Consider the following 15,266-nt stretch of genomic DNA (forward strand, 5'->3'; position numbering starts at 1 on the left):
TTTTTTTTTATTTTAAACCCTTAACTTCTGTGTATTGACTTATAGGTGGAAGAGTGGTAAGGGTAGGCAAAGGGGGTCAAGTGACTTGCCCAGGGTCACACAGCTGGGAAGTGTCTGAGGTCGGATTTGAACCTAGGACCTCCTGTCTCTAGACCTGGCTCTCAATCCACTGAGCTACCCAGCTGCCGCCAGGGTCCTCTAGTTTTAATCCCTTTGTTTTACAAATTAGGAAACTAAGGCCCAGAGAAAAGAAATTACTTTCTCTGGTATACATAAGTAAGCAGCTGGTGGCCCAGTGGTTAGAGCTCTGAGGCTAAGGTCAGGAAGACTCGAGTTCAAACCCAGAGTCAGAACACTTAGAGTTTTGTGGCCCATGGCAAGACATTTAAGCCTCGTTGCCTCAGTTTCCTAATCTGTAAAATAAGCTGGAGAAGGAAATGGCAAGCCACTCTAGTATCTTCACCAAGAAAATTCTCAAATAGGGTTACGAAAAGCTGGACACTACTGAAATAGCTGAAAAATAACAAAGTATGCATAGGTAGGAATGACAGAACTGTTCAGTGTCCAGAATGCAAAGCTCTTAGGAAGAAGCATGCATACTTTTTTAAATTAAAATTTTATTTTTTTTCTAGATTACATGTTTTCTCCCTCCCTTCCATACCTCCTGCCTCTCCAAGAAGACAGGTAGTATGATATAGCCGTACATATATTAACATTTAACATGTATTTCTCTGTTCATTATGCTGTGAAACAAGACAAGTATTGCTTGAACTAGAGAAAAATTAATGGAAGAAATAAAGCAAAGAATGGTATGTTTCCATCTACATTTGAATTCTTCCTCCTTCTGTGGCAGCGGCTTTTCCATCATGAGTCCCTTGGAGTTGGCCTGGATCCTTGCCTTGTTGATAGTCATTCACAGTTGATCATCATATATTATTATTGATTCTGGGTACCACATTCTCCTGGTTCTGCTCACTTCACTTTGCATCACTTCATGTAAGTCTTTCCAGGATTTTTTGTGTGATCATCTTATGTGTCATTTCTCATGGCACAATGGTATTCCACTACAATCACATACCACAACTTGTCCAGCTATTCCCCAATTGATGGACGTCCCTTTGGTTTCCAGTTCTTTGTCACCACAAAAAGAGCTGCTATATATATTTTAGAATATATAGTTTATTTTCATTTTTTCTTGAATACCTTAGAAAATAACCTGAGTAGTGGTATTACTGTGTCAGAAAGTATACATGACTTTATAAGTCTTTGAGTATAATTCCAGATTGCTCTACAAAAGGACTGAATTAGTTCACAGTTCCACAACAATGTATTGGTGTCCGTATTTTTCCACATCCCCTCCAATATTTGCTGGTCTGCCCTTTGTTCATTTTAGCCAATCTGATAGGTGTGAGATGATTTCTCAGAGTTCTTTGGATCTGACTTTCTTAACCCAATAATGATTTAGAGCAGTTGTTCATATAGTTGTAAGTTATTTTGATTTCTTCATCCAAAAACTGCCTGCTCATATCTTTTGACCATTATCATTTGGGGATTTATATTCTTATATATTTGATTTTATAATCTATTTTCTGCTTAAGTTCCTTCAGTTTCTCCTTTAAAAATCTGGATGCTATACCATTTGGTGCATATATGTGAAGTAGTGATAAATTTTCATTATTTATACTGACTTTTATCAAGATGTAATTTCCTTCCTTATCTCTTTTAATTGAATCTATTTTTACTTTAACTTTGTCTGAGATTCTTTGTGAGAAACCATCTATAAAATTTTTTTCCCAACTTACTGCTTCCCTCTAATCCTGGATACATTAGTTTTACTTATACAAAACTTTTAAAATTTAATGCATTTATTCAGAATTGTCCATTTTATTCATAATTCTTCTCTTATCCATAAATTTGATAGGTAATATGTTCCCTGCCCTTCAAATTTGCTTTCTACCTAATCGATATATCCATTTTGATCTTATCATGATAAATGGTGTAAGATGTTGGTCTATAACTAGTTTCTACCAAAGTGCTATTTTCTTTTCCCTACAATTTTTACCAAATAGTGAATTCTTATTCCAAAAGTTTGGATCTTTACATTTGTAAAACCATTACCAGGTTATTTTACAACTGTTTGTTGTATAGTCTACTCTGTTCCACTGATCTACATTTTCCATTTCTTAAGCCAGTACTAGGTAGTTTTGATAATTGCTGTTTTATAATAGTCATCCCTTCCACATTGCAATTTTCTTCATCATGATTTCACTATGTTGAGGGTTAGCATAGGAAATTAAATTGGAATTTGAGGGAAGTTTTGCAGAAGCCACAGATGACATGTGAAGGCCAACAGTCAACATAAAAACGTTTAGGAACTACATAGCCTAGGACCAAATACTTAACCCAGATTTTAAAATAAGGTACTATAAACACCCCCTAAAAGAAAAAGAAAAAGAAAAAAAATCAGACTTCTTCTTTGGTACTTAGAGAAGACCAAATAATTTTATACAGATTTTCCAGATCATAGGGGTGCTGTGCCCCTGACTCCTTTGATGTGGAAAAATACCTGTATAGTTCAAAATCTGGTACTTCTAGACCTCCTTCCTTTACATTTTTTCCCACTATAATCCTTTGATATTCATGATCTTTTGTTTTTCCAAATGAATTTTATTATTTTCTCTAGTTCAATAAAATAACATCTTGGTAATTTGATTAGGATGGCATTGAATAAGTAGATTAGTTTAGGTAGGATTGTCATTTTAATTAAATTGGCTCTGCTCACCCATGAGCAATTAATATTTCTCTAATTATTTAAATCTAACTTTACTTGTATAAAAATGTTTTATAATAGTTCACAAAGTTTCAAGATTTGGTTTGAAATATCTTCTCCCTTATATTTTGTTATATCTATGGTTAATTTAAATGAGTTCTCTTACTATCTCTTCTGGGAAGACATTGTTAGTGATATACAAAATGTTGATAATTTATGTATTGATTTCATATTCTGCTATTTTGCTAAAATTATTGTTTTAATTAGCTAAAATTATTGTTTTAATTAGCTAAAACTCTAGAATTTTATAGCTACATATCATCATATCTAAGAAAAGATAGTTTTATTACCTCTTTGCCCATTTGGTACCTTGAATTTATTTTCCTTTTATTGCTAGTACTACCATTTCTAGTACCATATTAAATAATATTGGTGATAATGGGCGTCTTTGTTTTACTCCTGATCTTATAAGAACAACTTCTAATTTGTCCTCACTACAGATAATGTTTGTTTGCTCATGGTTTGAAATATACACTTGTTAATCTAAGGGAAAATGCATTTACACCTGTGTTTTCCAGTGTTTTTTTGTTTTGTTTTGTTTTCTTTTTAAAAACCCTTCTCTTCCGTCTTGGAGTCAATGCTGTGTATTGGCTCCAAGGCAGAAGAGTGGTAAGGGCTAGGCAATAGGGGTCAAGTGACTTGCCCAGGGTCACACAGCTGGGAAGTGTCTGAGGCCAGATTTGAACCTAGGACCTCCTGTCTCTAGGCCTGGCTCTCAATCCACTGAGCTACCCAGCTGCCCCCACTTCCAGTGTTTTTAATCAGAACGAGTGTTGTGCTATATCTATGGATAGAACTCTCTTCTTTCTCAGTTTTCCATTTAACTGCTTATTGTGTAATGGTGTGTCCTGTTAATAGAATGAAAACTCCTTGAGAGTAGGAATGGTTTGGTTTGCCTTCATAGCTCTAATTTCTTGCTTCATTAGAAGCTTTATAAATGTCTGTGGAATTAACTTGTTTGGGGCATTCCCGACCTGTCCAAACCCCTCGCCTTGTTCCTTTGATCCTTTTGATGACGGCAAGACACGTCAATAAATGAAACACTGGCCCCAAAGCCAGGGGGCTATTATCTGGTGTGTGGCACATATATACCTGACGGGCTAAGGTGGGAAGAACAAAATATTCTCCCCAAAGGCTAGGATGGACAAGTGCATCCAGAATCAAAGGGAAAATGCCCCTTTGCTGCCTTTGACTCATTAGAATTGTCTAGGAGTTGTTCACACTCATTTTACCCACTTGATTGATTGATTTTGCAACCCAAAGGGCCATTTTTACTTGATAATCAAAGGAGGGATGTAGCATCCTGTTGGTTAAATTATTCTGCATTTGGACTGTTAAACAGGTACCCTTGCACAGGCCTTCTCTGAAGCCTAAGGCGTCTTTATCCAGTGCACATGTATGTGAGGGAGGGAGCTGCTGGATTGAGCTGGTCTGGGGAAATCATCCGCTGCACCCAAAGTCAGGAGAGAAAGCCCTTATCTCTTATGTGGTCCAATGATCAGCCCTGGAGTAAACTGGATTCTCTCCTTTTCTTCTCCCTCATTTGTCCTTCAGTGACATAATGATAACATAGTGCTCAAAGATTCCCAAAGAATAAATTGATGAAAGAAGGTTTCGTCCGTGTCTCCCCAGGAATCACTTACTAGAACCCCTGGGAAAGCAAAGAAAATGGGCAAAACATCATTGATACATATCAGAGAGAGACATACAGTATAGAGTGAAAACTAGGAAGCTATTTTTATGTGGCTACTTCCCAAGAGGTGACTCAGTTTACAAACCTGGAGCAAGATATGGATTTCCCCGAAAAGTACCTACGGCACCCTTTATTGCAGAGCCTTGGGGCCTTGTTTGAATGTAACTTAAAATGAACAAAAAACCAACTTTATCAATAAATATCACTAACGTGTGTAAGTTTTGTCCATAGGTTGTTTTTCAGTTTTCAAGTACCGATGCCCAGTTAACATTTGCTGCTAAATTGTGGGGAAAGTGGATATGAGAGCTTGATCATTTTTCCTGCTCTTTCCCCTCCTCCCCCAAAGCCTCCCATGATCCCCTAAATTTATTCACTGCCTGCCTGCAAAGAGCTCAAAACATTTTTAATTGTTTGTCCATTTTAACCCTGAGAAAGAAAGGGTTCCTGTTTAAAAGGTTCACAAACATTTCTAGGAATTTTTTCTTTTCAAAATTAAGACTTAATTTGTATGACTACACATGTATTCTGTATATCAAATTGCCTGTCTTCTCAAGGAGGGGGAAGAAGAGAGAGGAAGGGAGAGAGAGAGAGTTTGGACACCAACATTTTAAAAAACAAATGTCAAAAATGTTTTACACGTAACTGAGGCAAAATAAAATAATTAAATAAAAATAAAATAACTGCAAAAAAGCCTTAAGAATGTTAAAGGTACATAGTAGTTATAAAGAAAGAAAAAAAACTTATGCATCTATATAGAAAAGTATTCTGTTCTCAAGTTGAACAGTAGGTCCAATATCTGAAATTCACCTTTTCAATATCCATGTAAAGAAGGCATGAATAGAATGAGAAATGGGTATTTTTATTTTACAAACTATTCCTGAGAAGGGAAAATGCATAGTATATTGGAAAGGGCAACTGAATTTGTGAAGCTGGGAGTCACAGGTTCTGTTTTTAACTCCTTAGTAAGGAGACCCTGATCAAGTTATAATCTCTTGGTCATTGGTCTTCCTTTACATAATTGAAGCATTTGGATTAAATCACAGAATGTCAGAATTTAGAGGGGCCTCAGAATACCCCCAGATCAAGAATCTCCTCTCCAAAATATCTGAAATTTGGTCATTCTAACCTTTTTTTCTACTTGAGAACTTGCTGTTATAAAGGGAGCCTGCTACCTTCTGGGCCAGTCCATTTCCCTTTAAAATATCCTGGTTAGGAAGTTTTTCCTAAAATCAAACCTGAAACTTCCTCCCTTCAACCCATTATTCCTAGTTCTACCCTTTGCAGCCACGTGAAACAAACATCATAACTTTTTCCAAAAAACAGATTTTCAGATACTTAAAGACAGTTATGCTCCCCCTTACATTTTCTCCAAGTTAAGCATTCTCCGTTCCTTAAAAAAGTCTTTAGATAGCACAGTCTTGAAGCCATGCCGCCTTCCCATGGATGCGCCACCACTCCACCATGTCCCTCCAAAAATAGAATGTTGTTGTCCTTCGTATTCCAAGAGGCCCAAACTGACATTTCGATGTTGGAGTCAACATACAGAATGTCTCACTAATATGAGCTCTGAAGGCTCTCCCACAGATAGAGGTTGGGGCTTCCTGTGGATGCTCGAACACTCTGCAGCCTCCTTGCAAGATGTAATCCTCAGATCTGAACAAGCTACTCCAGCTGTGGTCAGAGGACAGTGTTATCTCTGTCCTGGTCCTGAACTTGATGCTTCTCAAGACATCATATTTGTTTTTTGGCTGCTATATCATACTTTTGACCCAAATGAACTTCTAAAACTTTGAGATCTATTTTCAAGCAAACTAAAATCCCACCAACCTTGACAAATCTTAGATGCTGATTTCTAAAATTCATGTGGAAGACTTTATCTTTCTACTAATTAAATCCTTCGTCTTAGATCAAGCTCAGCCTTCTAGATGGCGAATCCTTTCAGGATCGAATTCCCCAGATTGGTAACTGTACTTCCTGGCTTTGTTTCCTCTGTGAGTTTTGATATCATTTCCTGGACCTAGATAATCCATGTGATGGACAAAAATGTGAAGCACCATATGACATTCTTGAGAGATTCTGCAAACTGAAATAAAATAATGACTATTGTAAGAATAAAAAGGCCAGTCAGGGATGTTGAGAGAAGGGAGATAGAGAAAGGCTATGTGGTGAGTCTCTCTTCCAGCTCTCCCCTGGGGCCGAATATACACTGGGAGGCTTTAAGGGGGTGTCACCTCAAAACTGGGTGACCTGGATGGTTGTGCCACCCCTCAGGAGTCAGGGGGCGAGGCTTCCCTATAAGAGGAGGTATGTGATACCCCAATCCGATCCTGAATAAGGACAGGGTTCACACAAACCTCCCCCCAATCAGTTAAATTCACAGTGGGTGGTCCAGCTTCAAGCAGCTAGACCAAGCTGTGGTTCCCCTCTCCCTCATAGTCTCTCAGGCACACTGGAACGCTATCTGACTGATGAATGGCTTTTATTATTTGCAAATCAGGGAATGGGGAAAGGGGGAAGGGCAGAGGAATTTTGGGTGCCCTCTTTGCTATTGCTATGGGGTCCATCACTTGGGTGGGAACCTTAGTGGTTCCCACACCTAAGCCCCTCCCCTCGCTCCTTCTTCTTTTTCTCTATTTCTGTCCTTTCCTATAATTGTAAGGTTTGACAGAAAAAGGGTCCCTCTGCAAGGTTGGAAATGGGTGAAGGAGACTAAGAGATCACTCCCAAAATAAAGCCCAAACTTTGCTGACTCGATGGTTGAAGTTTTGATGGGTGAGATGCGAAGGAATGGTTTTGATCAGGGAATCAGGGTTTCAATTTCCAAAGAAAGATCCTCAGGAAGCCCTCAGGATTGATCTGAACTGGGATGTCCTGTCCTCCTCCTCTCTCCTCCCAGTCCTCTGTCCCAAGACCTCTCCTTTTGTCTTCCTCCGAGAAATTCCCAGAATTCTCTCTGGTCTCAACTGTCAGCAACTGCCTTCTCTGGCTCCTTTTGTCCCATCCCCCTTGCACAAATCCCATCCTTACACTATTGAACATTCAGCTATTCAACCAGTTACAAATCCACCGAATAGTACTCTCTTTTCTATCCAAAACTACTTCCTCCATAAGAACAGCATAACCAACTTTGCTGGAATTGAGACAATTGATAAGCTATAGAGTTCCCCATCTACAAGTCTTGGTTTGTCCAAAAAAGATCTGGATCGAGGCTGATCTGGCCTGTTTTGGGTGAAGCCATTTCTTTACTGCTGCTTTGTATAAATGTTCACTAGCCATCTTTTCAATGAGTGATTTCTCTCTAAAAGCTCTTTTCAGCTTAAGGTACTCCAAAATTCATAAGAAGGATGGGAATTTGGTTTAGACCCCTGTGCTCTTTACACTAACCTCATTTATGAAATATTTCCCCTCTAGTTTATCTTTTCCATTAGGCTCTCACACAAACACATTAAAACACATATGTGCTGGCATTAATATTACATTACTAAGTGATAGGATTTAGACCTGGAAGGAACCTTAGAAAATATCTGGTCCAACCTTTCACTTTACAAATTAATAAATTGAATGGTTAAATGGCTTACTAAAGGTCACAAGGAGTAAATGACAGATCTGGGATTCGAATCTAGGCTGACGCCAAATCTAATGCACTGTGCTCAGCAACCATTAAACTCAAAGAATAATCAGAAATGTCCAGTCACCCAACAGCCAACACTTTTCCCCCTATGAACTTCCACATCTGGACAGAGAAAACTGGATTGGCTGTTCTTCATTCCCTTTTTTACTCTGCCTACTTCGAATCAACACTTAACTTAGAATTTTGAAAATGATGCTCTGACGATGTTCCAGATGGGTCACTTTTGTTCAGTTTAGATGACCAGCTTTTTTCATAAGGTGCTTTGAAAGTAAGTGGATTTTGCCATTTATACCAACCATATAAACATTTGGCTTTCAGGTCATCTATGATCAAATATCTTTAAATATAAGAGATCTCAACCTGCTTCCAACTAACACATGTACATATATATAACATATAAATGTACGTGTGTATCATCTCAGCTTAAGGACAGTTCTAGAACAAGAGTTTCCTACTGCTTAAATCTAACTTTTTTACATAGCCTTTCCTGGAATTCCATGCCTTCTGACATTAAAGAATTATCAAATGCATCTTTCTAAATCAGGAATACTTGACTATTTTGTGGCATGGAGCTCTTCATCAGTGTGAAGCCTGTACATTCCTACTTAAAATAATACTTTTAAGAAAATAAATTAAAAAAACAGGATTATAAGGAAAATCGATTCTGTTAAAAGTTATTAAAAGTATATATATTTAAAAACAAATTTATGAACCTCAGAAAACTTTTGGCTAGAGTGCTCCTCTGTAATGAAGTTGTGTTCAGATTTTTTAATGAGGAACAAAAAAGGTACCACATTGCTTCTTAACCGCCCCCTTCCAATCCCAGAACAGCCAGAGGCGTATTTCCTAATCCCTTTTCTATGAACTTCTCAGCAGAAAAGGGGGTGGAAAACTGAAATCAGGTTTCCCCATATAAATTTAGAGATTAGCCTGATTTACTCTAGAGAAAACCCCAAAGAAATTCAGAAAAGACAATTCTTTAGCAGTACTTTGTATATCAACTTGGGTAAAATTTCGGAAAGGCATCTCCTTCAAGGAACAATTTTGCTTTTTCAAATGTGGTAATAAGAAATCATTGTGGCTCATTAAGCAAAATAGATTTTTTTTTTTTGGTCAAAGCACTGGCAAGTGCCCAAGAAACATTTGTCACTGCACAACCAGACTTTCTTCCTCATTAGGTGTGCTTCAACAGTGGGAAAACAAGCTCTCTCCTTGCAGACCCCACCTTCTAGAAACCCAGCTGTCTGAACAGAAAGCAAAATGACAAATCTATATTGCTTCATTAAGGCAGGGAGATAGCTTGTGAATATGGCTAGTCTTTACTGCTCAGGTTTCCCTTCCTTACAAGCTGAAACACATCTTGTCATTTTTAACACCAGCCTTCGAACTTTAAGCCCCACACTGAAGCCGAGAAAATGCTAGGTAGGACTCTGGGCAAGTCTAGAACATTTAGCGAACTACTTTGCTCTTTTCACCTCAAATGCAATTATTTTGCTGAAAGAGGGAGAAAAAAAAAAAGATTTTCCTAATTAATAAGGCAGAACTTGTTTCGTTCTTTGTATTTATTTCCTCATTGCTTGGCACTGAAGAAATGCTTTGGTTTGATTCTGAGGGCTTGTCCCATGTGCAGAGAGCATGGATCCAAATGGAGTTAGGTGGTATAGAAATTCAAGAGAGATTCTAATTTCCCTTAAATAAGAGTCCTGAAGAGTTTAGCTCAGCATGAGTGAAAGGCCAACAGCAAAGAGGGAGGCAGAGAAGCTCATTCACTTTAGGCTTTCCTGTCTCTGGACACAAGAGAAAAATGACTTACCTTCTGTTGGAATGTATCCGCCTGTCCTCTGGCATCTCAGTTCATCTCCTTTTGCTCCTGTCTCTGACCACAGGTTGGGGGAAATGCCAGGAGCTCTCCCCCCATTCTGCAGAGAGCAGGGGCAGTTTCCTTCTAGCATGTCATTTGGCTTCTGGCCCAGGGAAGGAGCAGCTGAATCCATTCTGGGCAGCTTTCTCCTAGCAAGTGGAAACCACTGTGACCTCTGGGCCACATCGTGGGCCAAAAGCCAAATTACCACAACTCCGAGCCCGCCGAGTGCCAGGCTTCGCAAAGATGCCACAAGAAGTGCCTATTCGCTTCTCGGGGACGACAAGGAAAGTAGATCGTCTGGGTATTCCAGAAGCTTGTAACAACCATTTCCTCTGTGGTAAGGAAATATCCCTGGAGGCTTCAGCCCCATCAAGTTGGAAACATTTACTAAGGTGTGGTCTATAATAAAATTGCATTAATATTAATCCAAGTAGCTAGAAATGAATTAAAATTTCCCTCTACCCCACCCCAGCAACTTCACCGATCTACCTTGCTTTGAAATGTTTTGCCGGAGCAGACACGTCTCCTAAAGCCAAACCAAACCCTCACTAGGATGGTCTAGGCAAATAACCCAGGAGAGATTATTCTGGCATGGTTCACACTTGTCAAATTCATCCATTTTGGTTTTATGGGAGTACCGATGGAAGAGAGTGTTGGGATTTGGAGACAGAGGACCCGAGTCTGAATCGCGGCTCCACCACTTGATTGGTAAATTTACCTTATTGGTAAAACGAGGGGGTTGAACTGGATGACCTTAAAGGTCCTTCTCAACTCCAAGCCACCACCTCATGGGAAAGGGGAAGATGAGAGAGAGGATCAGAAATGGGTTTCTCTGAAGTTCAGCCTAAAACGTCCTCAAGTTCAGTGCTTCCAAACCAAGCGAGCTTCTGTGTGTCGGGCAGAGTCGTCATCCTCCAGAGGAAGGAAGGAAGTTATTCGTGACGGAGCACTTGCGTCCTTTCGGCCAAGGCTGGCAGGCTGCTTCAAGGGAGGGGCCACAAGAGGATCTGCTGGGGATGGCAAAGGCCTGAAGAAGATTGGGCATCGAGCATTAGGAAGTTCAAACTCCACACCATTCCATGTTTTCATACAAAAAATTTAATAAATATTACTTTTTCAAAATTTATTGCCAGGAACAACACATCAAAGATGCATTTTCATGTTCATATAACACTCATAGCACAATACAAGGTATCTTCATGATCTCAATGGCTAACCAATGAGATTACTCTGTTTATAAGCCTTTTTTTTTTCGATCTTACACATTGTAATAGCACTTTGATCTCCTCACTTTTTAAGGCGGGCAGTGTAATCTATGGCAAATCTACACAGTGATCTTACTGGACACATTCTACTGTTCAAGTATTCAACTAGCTTATTCGAATACTCCCTAAATGCAGTAGATTACAAAAAAAAAAATCAAATCTACAAGTGGTTCAATATTACATATTCATGGTGAAAAAAAAAATCAGAATTTACAAAATAAGATTGCTGTGCTTCCAACTTCATGCTAAATTTGATTTTTTCTGTTATATGCAACCACTCACATTTCCGCTATGTGACATCATAGCTCTCAGTTTGTTCCCTTGAACTGCTTTGGAGCAGATTATCTGCCTCTTTTCTTTTCAAGTCTAAAGCAGCAAACAAAACACAATGAAACACAAACCTGTTCTAGTCTAAATTCTCTAAACTGCCTCAGTCAGTACTTACAAAGAGTCTTAAAGTGATACTATAGGTGTTTCAAACATTTGACATTGTACAAAAAAACAAAAACAAAAACAAAACAAAACAAAAAACCAAACCCAGCATCAGGGCATGAGAGCCCATCCTATTGTTTAAAATAAACTATTTTTAGAACACCTTAATTTTGGCTTATAGGCAACATGTAACAAGTAAATAAGCTCAAAAAAAAATAAAGCCATTATACTTACAAAGCTATCAAAAACCTTCAAACTCTAAACACATACATATAAATAAAAAGGAATGATATTAAGGCTCTTGATTATTAAGTTAATAAATCAAATATACACAGTGATTAATAAAAAAGAATTATTTACATAACTATACAAACTTCTACTTTTGACACATTTTTCCTCTTTAAATTCTTCATTTTACCAGCAACTGCTGACATCAATTTCCCCCCCTCCCCCAACAAAAAATACAATAAAAAAAATAAATAATAAACATTTGTGATAGTTGCTGTGGTTCTGAGCTGCAAAGGCACTTTCAAATACAGAACTAGTTGTACGTCACCATAAAACCAATATACAAAAAAACTCAAAAAAGATTCAATAAATATAAATAAAATGTATTTGTCTAAGACCGCAATAAAGTTGGGGACACCTGGCAAAAATGGAAGCTAAAGGAGAGCTAACAAGGCGATGCGATAATCTGAGGAAACCTTTCTGTGATGGATCAGCTGCAGTGGAATTTACATTCGGGCATTTTTGACTAGTTTTGCATAGATGTGAAATGCAGCCACATTTGGTATTCCAGCCAACCACAGCAACTATCATTGCCAGTGTAAGCCAGCTTGTCAAAACTTAAATTAACACAGGGATTCTAAGTAAATAACAGCCTTAGACTCAAATATTACACAACAGTTTAAAGACCTACAAACTCCAGAGTGCCCTTAATGATATTTAAAGGCAGCCCCCACCGCCTGCTATACAATGTACTCCATCCGATTGAGGCTTTGGGCACTTTCTAAGTCTCTGTTATCTTGTTTATTTGTCCAGTTTGGGTGTTTTGTGGGTGTGCTGTTGGGTGGCTTTTCATCTCTGTCTACTAGTGTGTAAGCCGGCTGTTTAGCGAACCGGGCCTTCTGCTGGTGTTTGTCCATGTCATCCTCTTCCACTTCGGAGTTGTGTGTCCTTATTTTGGCAATTTTGGAGTTTTTGTTTTCATAATCTTTGATGGGGACCGTGTTGGCTCCATGCTTCTCAATGGGGTTTTTGATTTGGTTCAGCTGCTCTCGCACGTTGTTGGTGGTGTTGTCATCGGAGGCTGTGTGCGTGTGGCTGCTTGGCTTCCGGCGTTTCCGGATGCACCAATAAAAGGCTGTTACCAAGCAACAGATCCAAGCCACGGTTAAGACCGAGCTCAGTAATGGAACCAGGAAATCTGCAAGACAGGCACAAAACCAATTAGCCGCCAAATAATCATAGTTTAAAAGTGCTTCATTAGTTTTCCCATACACACAGTATGAAAATGAAAGCCATAGGGATAGGTCCCTTTTCTTTTCCACCACTGCAAATTAAGCCAATTCACTGCTTGTTAAACAGGTGCTGGATGGGGAGCCCTGGAGACTGGATGGTTTCTGGTCCCAGGAGAGGGCCAAGATGGGCAGCAGCCACACAGGCTGCTCTCTCAATGCATCCTGCCAGGGGTCTGAAGATCTGTCTTGGCAGCCTTTCTGGCATGGCTACTTAGGTCCAAAACAACATAAAAAAGAAACAAAAAAATCCTTCCAGTGGAAATGAATGCTCATACCAGGTGTCAAACTCACATTCTGTAACACTCTTGAGCATAAAAGGTCCTTTTCTAGCTGATTTTAATGTGTTGATTTAATAAAAATGAACATTAATAAAAAGAAGATATAAACATATAAAAAATGTAAAAACAATAAAACAAGAGGAAAAAATGCATGGTTTTCTAACTCAATATGGCCTGCAGGGGTCTTTCTACCTGGCTTAGTGACCCCTGTTTCTACTCAAGATTGACACCACTGGTCAACAGAAAATGAGCTGAAGCCCAGAGCACCATGTGCACAGGGTGCGGCTTCTCCAAAGGACTAATGTCCCATGTGTGTCCACCAGAGACAAAAGTGAGCTCCTGGAGGTCAGACAATTTGTTTTTGTCTTTGAACTCATAAATTCCTATGCTTGGCAGATATTGAGTCAATTCTGTCTTGCTTAGATTCAAAAGTAAAGAATCTTAGGATGGCAAGAGAGATTCCCAACAGCAATAGCCACGGTGCCCCACTCAGATGGAGAGGTGCAAGAGGCAGCCAATCCTATAAAAAGGCTTACTGTCATTATCAAACCTTAACATAAAAATTCTATCAAAATCCTCATTGCCTCCTACCTGAAGGAGAAGGATTACTTATAGCTATAAAATGGAAGTATATTCATTAGTGAGCTCATGGCGCACTGGAATTCACTGAAGTCAGGAAACCTGGGTTCCAGACCTGGCTTGGCCATTAGGGAGCTGAAGGATTGGGAATTAGGCATTCAATATCCTTGAGTCCCAGGGTCCTCATGAGTAATAACAGAAAAGTCAATACAAACACTATGATTTCTAAAGGCCCTTACAATTCTACTGCTCACTGACGCCAAAATAAAATGGATTGCTCTCCATACCCTCATTATGGCAGGAAATGGTATTTTAACATTTTACTCATATGCCCACCTGTTTTGTTTTTCATGGGTCGTCTCTGGACTCTGACTTCTGCAACTGCAGCGATAAGAGTACTGTTTCCATCCCGTTTACTCACAAGGTCTATAATTTTGTCTGTTATTTCCTTGATGGGATTCCCATCTTCCCGAGTGTCTTCAGCAGACTGGAAAAAAGACAAATGGTCAGACTCAGGTATCACAGGACTATTTAAATCATCCTAGACATCATACTAAATGCAGAAAATTTTTTTAATTCAAAAATTTTAAATTCAAATTGTTTTTAAAAATGGAATTTTTTAATTCAAATTTTAAATTAAAAAAAATTATATAATAACTTGGAATTATTTTTCAAATTAGATCAGTGGTTCCAAACAAATCAAGTGATTAGGAATAATCAATCCCATCCTATACTTACAATGGCAACATGAATTTCATTGTTCGCAGAAGGTGACGGCTCACAGGCAATGTAGATAGAATATTCAGCTGAAACATTTTTCAAAATGTTCAAATTTCTCAGTTCACTGCAAATATGTTCAGTGGTGAGACCCTAAAATAATTCAAAACAAAAAGGAAAAGTCTTATGACTCATGGACCAGAAAAATGGCTAAATAATCTTTAAACCAACTTTATATTCTTCAGTCTTATTTTGCCACAAAAATGGAGGTCACCCATTCAACCACTACTTAAACTCTATAAACTGGGTATGATAGCACATGAAGGCCTGTAGTCTCTGTTATGAAGGAGACCTTGGCAGGTCCTTGGAAGGTTCGGGCTACATAAAGGTGGAATAATAAATCTGATGCTTATCTAGGAGTCCCAGGAACTGGGGACAGAGAGGGTACTCCATCAGG

The 15,266-nt window shown here is 38.7% G+C and overlaps 1 protein-coding gene across 1 annotated transcript in view; it reads right to left on the reverse strand.

Annotated features, from left to right (window-relative positions):
* Positions 1-11,100: 11,100 nt before the first annotated feature.
* Positions 11,101-15,266, reverse strand: part of JAG1 (jagged canonical Notch ligand 1) — a 42,262-nt gene continuing 38,096 nt past the window's right edge. Inside the window, exons 30-32 of the mRNA XM_044659493.1 lie at positions 14,831-14,962; positions 14,429-14,579; positions 11,101-13,141 (exon numbers count right to left, since the gene is read on the reverse strand). Coding sequence (XP_044515428.1) covers positions 12,684-13,141; positions 14,429-14,579; positions 14,831-14,962 — 741 coding nt within the window. The 3' untranslated portion in view covers positions 11,101-12,683. The remainder of the gene's footprint in view (positions 13,142-14,428; positions 14,580-14,830; positions 14,963-15,266) is intronic.

Source organism: Gracilinanus agilis, chromosome 2, assembly GCF_016433145.1.
Source record: "Gracilinanus agilis isolate LMUSP501 chromosome 2, AgileGrace, whole genome shotgun sequence".
Lineage (NCBI taxonomy): Eukaryota > Metazoa > Chordata > Mammalia > Didelphimorphia > Didelphidae > Gracilinanus > Gracilinanus agilis.